Source organism: Mchenga conophoros, linkage group LG7 (assembly GCF_057382185.1).
Source record: "Mchenga conophoros isolate Kocher_MC1m ecotype Shallow Benthic linkage group LG7, M_conophoros_male_GT1.1, whole genome shotgun sequence".
Classification (NCBI taxonomy): domain Eukaryota; kingdom Metazoa; phylum Chordata; class Actinopteri; order Cichliformes; family Cichlidae; genus Mchenga; species Mchenga conophoros.
The window spans coordinates 58,818,917-58,836,077 of record NC_140532.1 but is presented as its reverse complement, the minus strand read 5'-3'; the positions used below and the strand labels follow the sequence as shown (position 1 = coordinate 58,836,077).

The following is a 17,161-nucleotide window of genomic DNA, read 5'->3' as shown; positions in this document are numbered from 1 at the left end:
TGTTGGCCTGTCCAGTTTTTTATTTTTATTCGCTGATTGTGGTGGCTTCCATTCTGCAACCGTGATGCGTGATGATGGATGATGACTTTAAATTACATTGTAAGAGATGAAGGGTGGAGTATTTGAATCTTTTAATCTTATATTTTAAAAACTGAGGTGTTGCTTTTGCCTCTGAATGTAGAGATGTTTTGGGGGGGTTCAAAAGACTTTCAATGTGACGTGGTTGTTCATGTCAGCGGTCACAGTAAAATATCTGGATCCCTTTGAGCTAAAAGAAAAGCAAAAGTAACTCAAAGTCCTTACAGTCAAGGTTTGCAGGCGAGCATCTCCGAATGCACAACACATCAAGCCCTGAAGCAGAACAGCACGCAGTCTTTCTGTTCCTCCGGTCAGCTGTGAACAGGAAACTGTGGTTGTAATTCAGAGGCTCACAAAAGCTGTACACCAAAAGGGTGAAAAAACTTTGCGCTGTGTGATGAGTCACGATTTCTATTGCAACACTTTCAGACACAAATTCGGACAGAATGTGGCGTTAACAATATGAAAAAACGGATCCTTTCTGTCTTAAAGTTTTAGGGTGGTGGTGTAGTAATGTTTTTTTTGGTACACTTTGGGGCCAAACAACTTCCTATAAATTATTTAATCATCTAGTTTAATCATTAAGCAACTACTTTTCTGAACACGATAAGCAGTTCACTGCACTCAAATGGCCTCGACAGTCAACATACATCAATCAAACAGAGCACCTTAAAGACATGGTGGAACAGGAGGTTCACATTAGGGGTGTGAAACCAACAAATCTGCAGCGACCGTGTGATCATCATGCCTTAGTTGTTATATACCAGGAAGACTGAAGAAAAAGGCATCCAATCTAATACTGTCAGTGTGTACCTAATAAAATGACCGTGTATTCACTGCATGTGTGGATTAATTTGAACACAAGAAGCAGGGTGTGCAGGGTTATTTCTGCCCTAATTTTTTTTTTTTTTTTAAAAAAGGTGTTTTATGAAAGAAAACAGATACTCGACAGCAGCTCACAGTTCATGGTTGTGTCCTGTGCACTGAGGCTCTCAGGAACATGTACACTCTAAACAGGTTGCCCATCTGTCACAGGGACAGTCACGCCAATATAAGCCATAATTATTAACACTTACGGACTGTTTGCACCATGTTATAACCTAATAACAATCTAATTCGAGTAGCATCGTTGTGCGTAAGCAGCTTTTTATTGTTTGTTTGATCAGTGGAGATCATTTTAACTAATCTTTGCTACTCTGTAGCTATTGGTTACCGATTAATCTGCTGATAATCTCTTCCCTGTTTTACAAGAACACCATTAGTAAAATGCAGGTAGCCCCAGTCCACCGCTGCAATCACAATATTTCACAGAATACAATTTCCATTTGAAGGATGAGAGAGTAGCTTTTGACCTCAAAATGAAGCCTTCAGTCTTAATGTTTCCTTAGTTAGACTTTCACTTTCACCTCATTGATCTGGGGTCTTGACTAAAGGCTGGTTTGCCAACTTAGATCACTTAATCTCTGGTTTTCCTTCCACAGAGTCTTTTAACCTGTCTCCCTCCCCTCGCCCACAAGTGGCAGCAGGTGGCTCGCCCTCCCTGAGCCTGATTCTGGGAGGTTTCTTCCTGTTAAAAAGGACTTTTTCCTTCCCACTTACCCCAATGCTAAAGTGATTGTTGGGGTTCTCTGTATCATTGCAGGGTCTTTACCTTGCAATACAAAGCACCTGGAGGTGACTGCTGTTGTGATTTGGCGCTATACTGAATTGAATTGACTGATCCAGGTTGAGAGAATCTGATTGGCTCCAAATTTGCATTAAAACCTTACCCACGCATGCTCTGTGTCTTCAATGTTATGGTTCTGGTGTTGTAGGAGGACAACAACAAAATCTTTGTGTCAGCAGCCTACTGTGTACACTTCTGTGTGCCTCGTGTTTCTGTTGCATAAGATCCTGTTTCTGTGTTTTCACAGATTTACTCACGCATTTCTTTTTCAAGACTTTATTCTTTGGAATATTCAAAGCCAGCGCTATAGGTTAGCTTCAACCCCCAAACCGTCTGAACATCTGTAGGTTTGTCTGTTTTTAACACAGCAGCAGAGGTGCAGTAGGACCCTGGGGTGCGGCTGCAGCAGTGTAACAGTGAGCAGACAGGAGGGAGGAGCCTGAATAGAAACCAAACAACCCTCCACACCCTGTGGCCTCTGGGAAGTTTCTCCGCATTCCTGCAATAGATTCAGACACACACACCTAAAAATTAATAGACAGGAAGCTGGAAGGAACCTGAAGCTGAGGCTGGGTAAGTGTGTGCAAGGCTGAGAGTGTGCTGCTCTTTTTCACAACAGCTCATCAGTTGTTGCCTTCATGTCCACTGTTGTGTGTGTGTGTGTTTGTGTGTGTGCTGAAACAGGAGTTTGGAGGGGCTACTGCTTTAGGACTGGAGACCAGAACCTCATCATCCCCGCCCTGCCAGGTGCTGTATTTTCCTGACTCATCCTCTGTTTTACCGCTGAATGCTTCTCTGTCACTTTCCCCGCCTGCACAAACATAACTCAGTCACAGGAAGTGCTCTACTGCTTTCAGTTACGTCCTCACTAAGCGTATCTCTTGGTCAGTGTGTGTTCAAGTGCAGATACAGTGAAAATAGAGGAAGCTATTTTTCTTTAAACGTTGTTAGAGCTGATATAACCACAGCTTCCACCCAAGAAACTGCAGCATTTGTAGGAAGTTCGTATTTTAAGAGTTCACCAAGTAACTGAAATGACAGCCAAAGCATGCAGATGTCTGCAAAATGACGTGGTGAGCCTCACATGCAAATCTAAAACCTCCCTTGCTTGCCTGGTAGTTACCATAATGTAATAGCTGATGCATAAACATACGCTAGCAATAAATAAGCTGTTATATTATTGTACTCATGGTGTAAATAATGCGTTGTAAAAGGTCTCAGTGGAGTCACTTAATATGATAAATAACACGCCTCCATCTTGTCCTGCATTATAAAAAACGCTGCATTTAACTTTATTTATGCTACTTTTGAAGTATATGTTTAGTTAGATACTTTATTGATCACAGGAGGGAAGTAATGTGCTACAGCTGCAGGATGATATTTGTGTGCAGTCTCATGTCTCACAGGTATGTTCACCTGTCACAGAAACAAGAGTTATGATTCAGTTTTAAAGTGAATGGTAGGAATAATTTCCTGAAGCATTTGTCACTGTAGGGCTGGATCAGGTGACTCTGAATCCTCCCTTAGTTACACTGCAATAAGCCTAGGCTGCTGGGGCTTCTGGGGGTTTCCCATGATGCACTGAGTGTTTCTTCTTCACTCACCTTTTTTTTCTCCACGTATTATATGGGTATACACACACACTCTGCATTTAATCATTAGTTATTATTCATCTCTGGTTCTCTTCCACAGTATGCTTTTGGTCCTGTCTTCCTCCCCTTCTTCCTGTTAAAAGGGTGTTTTTCCTTCCCACTGTCGTGAATTTCCACTGTGTGTTCTGGCTTTCTCCCACTGTCCAGATATATGTATGGCGTTAATTATAATTCTAAAGTACCCATGAATATGAGGTAAATAAAGTTCTGTATGTATGTGTGGTTAAATGTGACTTGTGTAGTCTCTAAAGTGTTTTGAGTGGTCAGTAAGGCTAGTCTGCTCACAGTGACAGTGTTAACACACAAGTATAGCTGAGGTTGATACAAATGTCATTAGTTGTGTGTGTATTTAGTCACCAATTAAATCTGAAAAATAACTTTTTGACCTTAAATGAAAAGTTGAGGATCAGTGTCTGTGAGCTGTCTATAGCTAACCACAGCCTTGTGATCTTTACAGGATGCACATGCTGAAACTTTAGCCTGCTGGCGGTTTTTGTTATACAGTCATTAGGCATTTATCCTCTGGGTACGGTTAATTTTGTGGCGATCACCATGATCAGTCTTCTTTACCTCTGGAGACCGTGAACAGTCTGTCACAGTTGTCACTGCTGACCCTTGAGCCACGAAGCTAGTGTGACTAAATAAGGGGAATAAGGTGGCGATGTTAGCACTGAGGGTAAGAGCACCAGTTAACATACCGTTTTATTGTCATTTGTGTCCAGTCTTATCATGAGTAAGGCAGGCGCTGATGAAGGTGGAGCTGGGGGCTGCGGTGATTCAGCCAAACAGCTGGAGGCTAAAGATGAAAAAGGAGGAAAGTTGCTGAGCAAACCGTCTGCTGGATCCGGCTGGACCAAAGTGAGCTGCCCCTGCTGCTTCTCAGAGCGGGTGGAGCCGCTGGTTCTGGTGAAGCTTGGCGGGAAAGTCGGCCCCGAGACGAAGCGCTGGCTCATCAAGGTGATTGGAGCTCCTCAGAAAGATGGAGGTGAGGGCTCAGATATCAGCAACAGCACAGAGCTCACTTCAGTTTCTGCATCGATTGGAAACTCGCTTTCAAAGAAAAAGCATGCGGATCAAACATTTATGAGGATTTCTCTTGTGCCAGGAATGAACGTAATAGGAGTAACATTTCCAGGAAACATTGCTACTCTTTAAACATTTGATTGAATTTGCATTTCCAAGCTACATGTCAGATAAATGCATTTAAATGACTCCTATGAAAATGTCTGACATGGCTGCACAGAAAGCATATGCCAGCCATAAACCACATGTCATATCAGATAAACACACTGAATCTAATAAACACACACACACTACTCTTTAAGATAATAATATTTATGTTCTTTCACTTTGTTATCATTGTTATGGCAACTAAAGATGTTTGGACGAATGGATAAAAACTGCTCTGTCCACGACTCTTTGCAGTGTTTTGTGTTGAAGCAATGCTATGCAAACTAGACAAACTCATCTCCACATAACACCTTACTGAAATTCTAGCAGGGACCACAAAGTTGGGAAAGGTTGGGGAAATCTGTATGAAAGGATGAACATTCGTGCTTTATGGTGCAGCGAGAAAAACCAGTTTTATTATTAGACAAGGATGGCCTGAGTAAGTACAAAGTGCAATTTCTAAATTCATTTATTAAAGGAAAAAAGTGGCCTTGTGTAAAAAGGAACTGCCCTCTAAACCCAGTAACTGGTTGTGCCACCTTTGGCAGCAAGAACTTCAACAGCATTTGCGATAAATCTTTCAGATTGGGACAAAAATTCCTTCAGCAATCTTCAAAAAGCCCCTTAAAGTTCTGCTTTTGTCTAATCAGTCCACAGAATATTTCCCTAAAATATTTGGGAATCATCAAGAGTTTTTTTTTTTTGGCAAATGTGAGACGAGCCTTTGTCTTCTTCATGGTCAACACTAGCATGGATGCAATTTTTGCCAAGTCTCTTTCTTCTTGTTGAAACATGAACTCTGACCTTAACTGATTCAAGTGAGACCTGCAGTTCTTAAAATATTTGTATAGGGCTCTTATGTGACCTCCTGTGAGTCGTTGATGTGCTCTTGGAGTGATTTTGATTGGCTGGTCAATCCTGGGAAGGTTCACCGCTGTTCCACGTTTCTTATATCCGTGGTTCTCTGGAGTCCCAAAGCCTTAGAAATGACTCTGTAACCTAGGGGTAGGCAACTCCAGGCCTCGAGTGCCGGTGTCCTGCAGGTTTTAGATTGCACCCTGGGTTAACACACCTGAATCAAATGATTAGTTCATTACCAGGCCTCTGGAGAACTTCAAGAAATGCTGAGTAGTCATTTAGCCCTTTAAATCAGCTGTGTTGGATCAAAGACACATCTAAAACCTCCAGGACACCGGCACTCGAGGCCTGGAGTTGCCTACCCCTGCTGTAACCCTTTCCAGTGCCATTGTTTTTCAGTTATTTATTTAGATCGTTGCATGATGCGTTGCTTTTTTAGATCTTTTAGCTCCTTCACTTTGTCAGACAGGTTCTATTTAAATTATTTCTTGATTCGACAGGTCTGGCAGGCCTGGGCGTGGCTAGCGAAAGTGTACTCAATGTTAGGTTTTGTATTGTTGATTGTCATTTATGCTTAGAAATATTTAACCATATATGCTTAGAGGTGTATAATCAATTGTGTAGTGATAGGATGTGTGATCTTTAGCAGGCTGCAAAGGCTTGGTGTGTATTCCACACTGGAATGCACACCTACATCCTGGGAGCATGGGAAGAGGTCGTACCCTGTCTTATTGTTTTATGGCAGGATAAACGTGGCTTTATCTGTTTTAGGCCAAGTGCCTTTTGTTTAGATGAACTGTTGGACTTCCAGACCAGCAGGTTTAGGGAAGTTATTTATGGGGTCACACTCTGACCCCACACACACACACACACACACACACACACACACACACACACACACACACACACACAGGCAAGGTACTCTTTGTTTGTATGTAGACGTCATATGTTAATGAACCTATGCATATTCATGTAACCTCAATAAAAGGGCAGTGTTACGGGGGAGCGGACGAGAGCAACTGGGGTCAAGCGAAGGAACGGCGTTTGTCCGGTTCTCTCCCGTGCACGAGAAACATGAAGAACTTTGCCTACTTCGTGTCTTGCTTGCTGTGTAATTATATTGTCTTCAACGTTCCAGCGAATAGGTTCAAGCTACAAACATATCACTCGGCTTTCCAAGAAATGGGGTTAATCACAGATGATTTGTGATTTACTTTTTTAAAATAGATTTTTTAGATTTTTTTTCTATTAATAAATAAAATCATAATTTAAAAAGTGAATTTTTTATTGACTCAGGTTATCTTAATGATCTGAAATATGTAAATGTGACAAATATGGAAAAATTAAGCTATCAGGATGGGGAGGAGATGCTTCTTCGCAGCACTGCACGTGTTTTAGACTGAATTGATTCTCTCATTCCTGAGTGTAAGGATGTTTAAGGTTTTTCAGCTCTTTGTCCCCGTTTAACCATTGCTTCACTGTGAACAGGTGCTGCATTACTGGCCCACCCGGGTGAGGACGCCAGCGGTGATATCATCGTGGTCTCGGCCCCCCGCTGCACGTTACTACGAGCCGCTGAAGAGTTGGGTCTTTGTAAGACTTACCGCAGCGGGGACATGGAGGCCTTCTCCTACAATGACAGAGACAACTTTAAAGATTCAGGTGCAGTGGAGCAGCTTTGGGGGAGCACACTTTACATGGTTAAACAAGACATTAGGAAGTACCCTGTAGAGCTTAGGGAGACTTATTAGAGCACTGTATCCAAGAACGATTTAGGAATATCCACAATTATTTATTTTGCATGAATTTCCTCTCTAATAGTAGCTTCCTAAAAATAATAAAATGACTTGCACAAACACTCTGGCAGGTGTTCACAGTACAAAGTCCAGTCTGTGTTCTTTCATTACTCGTGTGGGTTCAAAGAGCATTCGAACAGTTGAGTGAGCTTCTTACTACTGTGCTCAATTTGAGCTCCTTATTTTTCTTCGTGGATTCCACTACAGTAGCTTTGCATGATGCACAGCTCAAAATAATCCTCATTTGTCTGCTGTTGCGTCTTGATGTAGCTCTTTCACTTCAGCAAGCAGTTTCAGTTCCTCAGTTTGACAAAGCTGTAACAGATGACAGAAAGTCAGGAAAAGCATCATGGGTAAACGTTGAAGCGATTCCGACTGATTTTTGAGTATGCTGATTCAAAGGATGATAATGGAAAAACATTCACCAGTCTACTTGAACCAACTGAACCATTAGAAAACACTTTATTGTGAAAAGGCCAGCTAATGCATTTTTTGGATGTTTTAGCATGACAGCGAGGGTCATCTGATGTTACAATCTGAGCTTGACCTTTTGCACAAATCTCCTGTATCTGCTTAGATTGATCTTTTATAATACCTTTAAAACTTTGTTAAACTGTGCACTCACGTATTGTACAAAATAAATGTGGGATTTCATTAAAATCTTCACTATTTGACCTTTAAATGCTTTCTGGGGTCAAGGAAAAAAAAGATTAATCTCTATGTGCGTTTGTTTAATGCATCTCTGTTCATGTGTGTGACAGATAACATGGAGGTGTTTCTCACGCTGGCGGAGCGACAGTACATAGTGAAGTATGAGCTGGATGGACTGCGGGTGCAGAGGGACCTGAGGATACCCGGCCTGCCTGAGAGCCGCATGCTGCAAAGAAGAGACAACATCTGTGAGTGTGGTTTGTGCTTTTGTCATGTTTTCAGTGTGAAGAAACAACATCCACGTGTGTGTTAGTAATTTTTCTTAAGTCATTTATCATCATGGTGCGTTTGCCAGGACCCCCTTCCAGCTGTGGGCTAATACAGCTGCAACCCTACAAAGGTTTATGGATTTTCAAGGCTTTCATGACTTAATTTGTGGCTGGTCTAATAATTAGTTTAGTTTGTAATTAGGGATGGGTATCGTTTAGGTTTTATCCGATACCGGTGCCAAACCGGTACTTTTGAAACGGTGTTGGTGCTTAAACGGTGCTCAAACCGGTGCTTAAAGAATGGAGAACACAAAATTGGTCCAAAAACCTCTCATGTTCAGCTGTTTTTTTTGTAAAAATATAACAATGTTAGCCTTTTCTGCAGCTATGGGGCATATATGGTATCACTCTTGGCTGGAAGCAGTGCTTAAACAATGGAAAAAACACAAACTTTGTCCAAAAACCTCTCATGTTTAACTGTTTTCCACTTTTTCTTTGGTCATTTTAGCCTTTTTGGCCAGGGTGAAGGGAGTATCTGCCATTAAACAAGAAGACAGCCGCATGTAACTACGATGATGTTTGCTAGTTCACCTTACATGCATTAATGTAATAACGTGGTTAGCCTACTCAACGTAAATTACACACCAACAACATTAAGCTACTCACGCAGAGAAGAACGGCTGCTGCTGCATCATCATCCTCATCATTTCTGCTACACTGGCAGGGTCCGATAACCGGCAACCCACCCGCAGTAGATGTGCTCGGTGTGAGGTCTCGCAGCAAGCTATCAAATATGGCGCATTTTTTGGCTTTTAAAAAAAAAACGCTATGCGTCGCCAGGTGTTTCATCGGATTTGAGGTGTTACCTCCTTTGACAGTATCACAGTATCACCTTAAAGCACTTGTTGCAGGCTGCTGAGTTTACATATTTTGCTGTGAAGTACAGCCAGACTTTTGACCGCTTCACCTTGGGCATTTTTAATCTGTAGCTCTGCTCTAAAAGAACGTACGTACCTACTATCCTCAGAAACATAAAAAGATTGGCTAGAATTCAAAGTGTATGACATCTCAGGAAAAAAAAGCACCGAAATAAAGCATGTGCGCTGCTTTTCGGTCTGGTTACTACCGTTTATGTTACTACCGGTACGGATACCGGTACCCATCCCTATTTGTAATGAACATCACTTTTGCTTAGGACCTACTTTTAGCTGCGGCTTTATGTGCAGTTATTCTTCTTTGGTTTGTGGGACTGGCATATGAATGGCAAAGTTTCTCGCTGATCTGAACTGCTTCCCTCAGATGTGCTTATATGTACAGTTTAGGGATTATGATTATTTTTAAGTCTTCAAGTCATCCTGGGTTGAAGAGATTCGATGTGATGACACTGAGTGATGTTGCAGGGCAGAAGCTTTCCTCAGCCGGTGTTGTTGTGGACACGTTTCCCCTCCACAACCGAAAAAAACTGAAGGACCTCGGTGAAGCCTGGTACTCGGGAAATCAGCTGGCTCAGCCACTTGGTGGGTGGAAATACAACACACTGCTTTTAAGCTTGCGTGCAGTTTTGTTCATTCAAATAGCTGTAAAAATCTTACATTACATGCATTTGTCACTCCTGGAACGTATTAAGATTCATAATCGATGGCTGCGTGGATGTGCTCACACCAGATATTTCTGTCTAACTTATTAGATTCAGTCAATGACTATTTTGGAAGCGCTGTGGCGTTTTACTTCAGCTTCCTTGATTTCTACACCTGGTCTTTGCTCACACCTGCAATACTGGGCCTGGCCATCTCATACTTCTCAGGTAGGTGTGTGGATTTATCCACATATGGCCTTTATGATGTATTTGGCACTCAAAAACAACATGCTTATACAGTTGCTTGCAAAAGTATTCGGCCCCCTTGAACTTTCCCACATTTTGTCACATTACAGCCACAAGATGAATCAGTTTTATTGGAATTCCACGTGAAAGACCAATACAAAGTGGTGTACACGTGAGAAGTGGAACGAAAAGCATACATGATTCCAAACATTTTTTACAAATTCTCTAATTCTCTAATTATTACTTTATATAATGGGCCACTTATAATATATGATATATATTTGTTCTTTTTGAGTAATAGAGAAAAACTGTCCGAAATAAAGGACTTTATCTACTATAAAAGAGGTTTCTTCAGTTCTAAAATCAAATGGTGGAGAGTCAAAGCCCAGGTGGGCGTTGTCCCTTAAGAGGTTTGTTGACCTATTAATCATGTGACTTGACACTGGAGCCAAGGTGTGAAAAAAGGCATGAGTCATTAACAGCAGCGGTTTCGGGTGAAGTCGCTGTGAAACCGTGCATCACCCTGTCATGTTACCATTTGGTTTTAGAACTGAAGAAGCCTCTTAGATGAGCTGTGAAACGTCTTCACGAAACTTAAAGAAGTCCAGTTGCTTTCTTTTCAAGCTCCTTAGACAACCATGAGAACCTAACACAGACAAAACAGTTATGTATGCAGTTCCCACGGCCAGTAATTAAACACAAAGCACAGTGGCAGACCCTTTTTACTACATTTCTTTCTTCTGTTGGAAGTTTGTATTAATATTTAATAGAAACATGTCAAGATGAGAGTTTACTTTTTAAGAATTATTTCAGAAACCAGTTGTGGAAGTTTTATGGTGATTTTTATTAGTTGTTTTCATAAATTGTAGTTTTCAGGTAAGAAATATGCTGTTTTACCATATACAGTATAAAATACTGTGCTTCAAAGAAGAAAACACCTACACAGAATTGTCTTCTGTTCCTACCCTCATCCCCCTGAGCCTGATTCTGCCCGAGGTTACTTCACTGTCACTGGAGTGACTCGAATTGACTTAAAATACAACTAATGCTCAAAGTAAATGTTTTCTGTAAGAAGAAGTGAACTTATATGAATTGGAAACAGTCTGAAGCAGGACTGTTGTTGGCTTTTTCCCACCTTTTCATTAAAGTCCTATCTTCTCCCACAAAGACCAGTGATTCCAGACTGATTAAATCCAGTTATTAAACATGAGATGCCCCGCTGTATGGATGTCACTGACAGGACACAAAACTCTTCCTGTCATCACAGGTGAGGTTAAGAAGGAAATGGTGGATTCGGTCTCGGGATCGAAGGTCATAATTAATGATGATGACTCAGGACCGATGATCAGCGGCCACATGCTTCAGGCGATGTTCAGCATGATCTGGTCCACGGTGTTCATGGAGCTGTGGAAACGCCGGAGCTCCTCGTTGTCGTACCGCTGGGGGACCATGAACCTCGCAGAGCGTTTTGCAGAGCCTCGGCCCAATTTCTACGGTGACCTCGGCGTAAACCCCGTTACAGGTCGCGTGGAGCCTCTTTTCCCTGAATGGAAGAGAGACCTGCGCATGGTGCTGGTGTCGGTCCCAGTTGTGGGGCTGTTTCTAGGTAGGTGCAGAAATGTTTTTTGCTCTATTTTCTCTGATTCTGCAAAGATTTAGCAGTAAAAGATGAAATGCCTGTCCCGCCTCCTCCTGCAGGGCTAGTGGTACTCGGTATGATGTGTTTCTACTGGGGGGAGGCCCAGGTGAAACAGCTACACAAAGACTGGAACTCCCTGCTGTCTCAGGCTTTGCTCTACATACCCTCAGTGCTTCACATCGTTTACACAAACATGCTAGGAAATGTTTACAGGAACGTGGCGCAGAGTCTGACTGAATATGGTGAGTGAGACTGAACTGCAAGGAGAATACAGACCCATGAGTTTGTTAATGCAGTGGAGATGTTTCTCATTTGAACCGTATGTGTGTTGGCAATTTTTAGGATAGAAATCCTGCACATTTAATGAAATGCTTTTACTGCGTCCCTCTAGAAAACCACAGAGAGGAGTCCGCCTTCGAGAACCATCTGACAGCCAAGATTTTGGTGGTTAGTTCCTGCTTTCCTCTCCTTTTGAACCATTATCTTATAAAGTACAGGGATTCCTCTTTGACAGGTTCTCCTTTCTTCCTTCAGTTCACCTTCTTCAACAATTTTGCCGTGCTCTTCCACATTGCCTTCTTCAAGCAGGATGTGCCCCTGCTTCGTAAGGTAACCTACGTCTTGCGCATTTTATGGTAGAAGCCAAAAGATTTCATTTAGAGTTTCTAACTCCGCCCACCTGTTTTGTAATAAAATCTTTCTGTTGAACATTACATATTCTGTACAGCTATTTCAGTGTCTGCTAAACAGACCCATTTAACTGTGTAAATAAACTGAAAGAGATAAGCAAGCTATAACTGCAAAAAAATGATTCTATATAGAAAGAAGGGCAGTGGTCCTAATATGAAGCTCTGGGGAACTCCTTTAGATAATCAGTGGAAAAGTGGAAGAAGTAAAGGGTGGCAGAATTATATTCCTTGTTTTACTTTCTTCAGCGCCTGGCGTCTTTGTTGATCGTGAGTCAGCTGGTTAACCAGGTGACAGAGGTGGTTATACCTTTCCTGGTGGACAGATTCATCAGCGCCCCCCACAGGACAGAGAGTGAAGATGACCCTAAGGAGGACAAATTCCGGAACCAGAGAACCCTGCCTGTTTTTCCTGTGAGGATATAGAAAACATTAGGCATGCACTGATAGGGTGAAATATTTAAAATATAATCTGGCCAATAGCAACTAAAAATATTTTTTCAGGCCAGTATCAGTGAATAAAGCCAATAAATACATTATAAAACACAGTTTGATTATAATACACTGAGAGTGATAGCTTCCTGTGGTGTCCCAGGGCCTGTTTGCAGAATATATAGAGCTCCTGGTGCAGTTTGGGTATTTGAGTCTTTTCTCCTGCGTGTATCCTCTGACGGCCGTGCTGCTGCTCATCAACAACATAACGGAGATCCGATCAGACGCCTATAAGATCTGCAACCTCTTCCGCAAGCCCTTCTCCCCTCCTGTGGCTAACATGGGCGTGTGGCAGGTCAGCAGGTCAGAACCTTTGTCACGCTCGTCCCGTTTATGAGCAAACAGTTCACGTTGTTGTCTCGTGTCCCAGGTTGCCTTCGAGGTCTTGAGTTTCGTCTCTGTTATTTCTAACTGCTGGTTGCTGCTGCTGTCGCCACGGTTACAAGAGCTGTGTCGCGAGGGCGGCCTGAGCAGCACGAACGTCCTGCTGTTGGCTGTTTTTGGGGAGGTAAGAAGAGAACTAAACAGCTAATCAAACACATTTCTGTGTATACCCCTGACATGTTTATCTTCGTGTGTTTTGCAGCACGTGCTGATCTTAATCAAGTTTATTATGGCAGCCCTGATTCCCGATGAACCCGACTGGATCAGGAAGAAGAGGGATCAAATGGAGTACACATCCATGCAGGCCCTGAAAGAACAGGTTAACGCCATCTCCACTGACTTCATTGTCTAGCATTTTGGTGCACTCCTTCATCCATATGACATAATTTCTTTGTTTTTCCCCCCTCAGAAGCTGCAACCTGAAGTGTCCTAACTGTGTTTCAAGGTTGATGAGATGGTTCTTGATGTCATTGGAGGCCACCATCTTTAGCGTTGTGTGGAACCCAGCAGGAGAAAAGTAGTGGATCTCCAGCGGGGCCCACGATGTTTACTGCTGTGCCCCTGTGTGATCCCAAAGTGTATCTGCAGCTCTTTTCTCACTGATTAAGCCAATGCTTCTGTGATGTGCACACTTTGAAATGCATCTTCATAATATCCGTGCAATTGAAACAGCAGCTAAATAGTTTATTAGACAGCAAAGGGAATGTAACTGTTACGCTGCAGGTGAAGGCCAAAGGTATTTTTTGCAGAAACCCTCTAAAATGTAATTAGAACTTTCGCCACAAGGTGGCAGCGTTTTATAAGAAAATTTTAGAGTAGTAGTCCAGCCCAACCAGCATCTTTAGCGTTGCTATCTTACAATTTGACTCCTGATTAATCTAATGTTTTTCTTTTTTTAAAGCATGGCCTGTGCTTTTCTAGTTACCAAAATAGGTGGGCAAGTAAGATAGTAACACAAATTCAGTGTGAATGTTGAGCTAACTCTCGCTTGAATAATTGGATGACACACTAACTCGCTGTACCATCTTGTGGTTCAAAGTGGTATTACAATTGAGCGCAGCGAAGCCTTAATTTCACTTTATTTGATATCTCTTCATCGTGATACATATACACAGGGATTTAAGTGGGCTGGATCGATCCAGCATATGCCATGGACTTGTAACATCATAGTCTGTTTACAGTTTTAATTGCTTTTTAAAGGTTTTACATTATTTTTAAATTGTTGTGTTTTTACAAATAGACTGTCCTACAGTAAAGCAGTTTTTTTTTTAAAGGAAAATGTATATGGTAAATGGTAAATGGCCTGCATTTGTATAGCGCTTTTCTAGTCCCTAAGGACCCCAAAGCGCTTCACACTACATTCAGTCATTCACCCATTCACACACACATTCACACACTGGCGATGGCAAGCTACGTTGTAGCCACAGCTGCCCTGGGGCGCACTGACAGAGGCGAGGCTGCCGGACACTGGCGCCACCGGGCCCTCTGACCACCACCAGTAGGCAAACACGGGGTTAGTATCTTGCCCAAGGATATTTGGCATGCAGCCAGGAGGCAGCCTGGGATCGAACCACCGACCTTCTGATTAGTGGCTGACCTGCTCTGCCACCTGAGCTACAGCATTTACAATCAATATTTAAGAAAGGCCACTAGCAATTCTAAAGATGGGCAGTACACTTGGCAATATTTTTCATGGTTTTCTCTCTGGGGTCTTCTTCTTCTCACTGCTGCCACCTGGTGGTAAGATGCAGTTTGGGATTCATAGTTGGCGACTGTATCTTCAATGGAGTAAATATCAAAAACCAACAATTGTCCATGAAAAGTTAGCCTTTAAAGCTGCTTGAATCAATACTTTGAATACATGCTTGTCTACATCCATGATTTAAATGCTCATCCATGTTTACAGTCCTCTAAAGGCACAATTCTAAATAGATGCTAATGTCACTGTGTGCTTGCTGGATGTTTAAATTAACTTTACAAAGAAACATTTTTTGTGCCGACACCAAAAACTGATTTTTGCAGCTTTTAAAACCTCCAGCTTGAACTTACAGCTTGTATTTTTAGGAGCGATGACAGGTGAGTTTAGTGAGTATTGGAAGCGAAAAAGCAAAACACAGTGGTGTATTTTGCTAAATGTACTTTTATGCAAAGGACCAAATAATAGGAAATACTGTGGATACTCCCTTGAAGATACTGTCAACACGACAACTATAAAAGCTACTTTCAACTGTTTTCTTGTCATAAGGGATCACCACAGCAGCTGCCTTCACAGCTGATCTCACAGTTTTACACCAAATGCACTTCCTGACATTTAGCATGAGCTAAATACAGTAAACTGTGTACCAATGTTTGCACTGAAAGCAGTTAGGAGCAACCAAAGAATCGCTATGTGCTTTGCTTTTAGAAATGCATTATTTTTGTATGTGTGGGATTTTTACTTGCTTGTTGAAACCTTGTAGTCTCTATCACTATACGAGTGTTATTGCACTGTTCAGTGCAGATTAATCTGAGATATTATGAGAAATGTGCAGAACGTGAAGCCGCTAGGGGAAGCCCACCATGCCCTCTGCACATGCTGAACAGTGGTGTCTTGTTCTTAGATAAGTTATTGTATTATTTTTAGGCGTTAGTAGTCTTTTCAGCCACCAGGGGGCACCACACGTTTTTATTTTACTTGCATGCAGCTTTCCACAAGCCTGGTCCCTGCTGAAGGACTGATTCAGCAAAGGTGCTGATAGATGGTGAGAGTTTCTCAAGAGGCTTCAGGTGCACATGTACAATCCTGACACTAATCGTAGGCCTGTGTGTGTTTGTGTGAAGTGGTCACGAGTTAATGAAAATAAACTTTTAGACAAGGATCGGAGTTTCAGCTCTGACCACAGCATTTGCTGGCTGTCTCAATAAACTGACAGAAGGAATTACTTGTTGTGAAGTTCTTGTATTTGATTATATTGATCACCAGAAAACTAACGGACAACAATCTGGGCTCATTTGTGCAGTTTGTTTTCCTTTTTCTGGATCGTTTAGAACTAAACAAAATGATGGGAATATTTGATAGACACAATCATACTCTTGCAAGAAAAAGCACACAGTATTCTTTGCATGGTGCATTTTTACTGTGAAACAACTATGTAAAGCTACATATCCACATCTTTGCAGTAATGACACTAATATAATGCTGACAACATTATGAGTTGCATAATAAATCTTGTATTTTATTATTTTAGTAACTCAGCTGCTTATAATGTGTAATTATAATATTTGGTTAGCACTGCTCCCTCACAGCAGTCCTGGGTTTGAATCTAGTCAGAGGTCCTTCTGTGTGGCGTCTCCTTATGACTGTGTGAGTACTTTCTGGGTAACCTGGGTTCTCTTGATAGTCCAAAAACATGCATGGGGTTTGGTTGCCTGTCTCCTCCCCTGACCCTTAATTGGAAAATTGAAGTTTGACTTATGTCTCTGAAAGCCAACAGCTGAGGGCTTGAAAAACAGAAAAATCCTGTATTTAAAAGTATTATTGCATATACAGAAAGTATTCAAAAGGATGTCAGCGTTAAACATCTGCAGCAGTAATATTAAACTATTTAACAGTGACAAATATTTACAGTTTTGTGTGTGGTGAGGTGTTTTCATAATGTTTTGTTTCTTTTCCTAAAGGCATGGTGTGAAAGTTTCCTCTGCCACTTGTCAGTTAATAATAATAATTTAAAAAAATTATAAGGAAGTCAGTGTATTTACTAGTACTCCCTGTGATCCAAAAACTCTGGTCACCTACCTGCTATTTGCATCTTTCGTTTTAAAGGAGCAGCCAATCAGAAGAAAGTTGCATTAAAGGGTGAGAAGCTAAAACAGCTTGTTTCAGTGGATCGGTAGTAAGGATTTTATGAACTGTGAATCAAGTAGAGAATAAAAACATAAAGGTGGAAATGAGCTTTTCAAGAAGAGCATTTTGTTTTCAATGCGAGTTTCTGTGAAATAAACAGACTGCACACCATCCA

At 41.7% G+C, this 17,161-nt stretch overlaps 1 protein-coding gene across 1 annotated transcript; it reads left to right on the top strand.

Moving 5' to 3' along the window:
• The first annotated feature begins 2,188 nt into the window (after nt 1–2,188).
• Nucleotides 2,189–17,139, top strand: ano10b (anoctamin 10b). The gene is made up of 16 exons (XM_085280488.1): nt 2,189–2,317; nt 2,429–2,491; nt 4,119–4,381; nt 6,913–7,086; nt 7,982–8,119; nt 9,541–9,657; nt 9,828–9,944; nt 11,230–11,568; nt 11,661–11,843; nt 11,993–12,048; nt 12,136–12,210; nt 12,537–12,701; nt 12,883–13,074; nt 13,150–13,287; nt 13,366–13,482; nt 13,573–17,139. The coding sequence occupies exons 3-16, from the start codon at nt 4,126–4,128 to the stop codon at nt 13,594–13,596; spliced, it is 2,091 nt and encodes a 696-aa protein (XP_085136614.1). The 5' UTR covers nt 2,189–2,317; nt 2,429–2,491; nt 4,119–4,125; the 3' UTR covers nt 13,597–17,139.
• The last annotated feature ends 22 nt before the right edge of the window (nt 17,140–17,161 follow it).

Coding starts and splice junctions, on each gene's coding strand:
- ano10b (XM_085280488.1), top strand. CDS start 4,126: ATGAGTAAGGCAGGCGCTGATGAAGGTGGAGCTGGGGGCTGCGGTGAT. Junction 4,382..6,912: donor AGCTCCTCAGAAAGATGGAG/GTGAGGGCTCAG, acceptor CACTGTGAACAG/GTGCTGCATTACTGGCCCAC. Junction 8,120..9,540: donor GCAAAGAAGAGACAACATCT/GTGAGTGTGGTT, acceptor GTGATGTTGCAG/GGCAGAAGCTTTCCTCAGCC.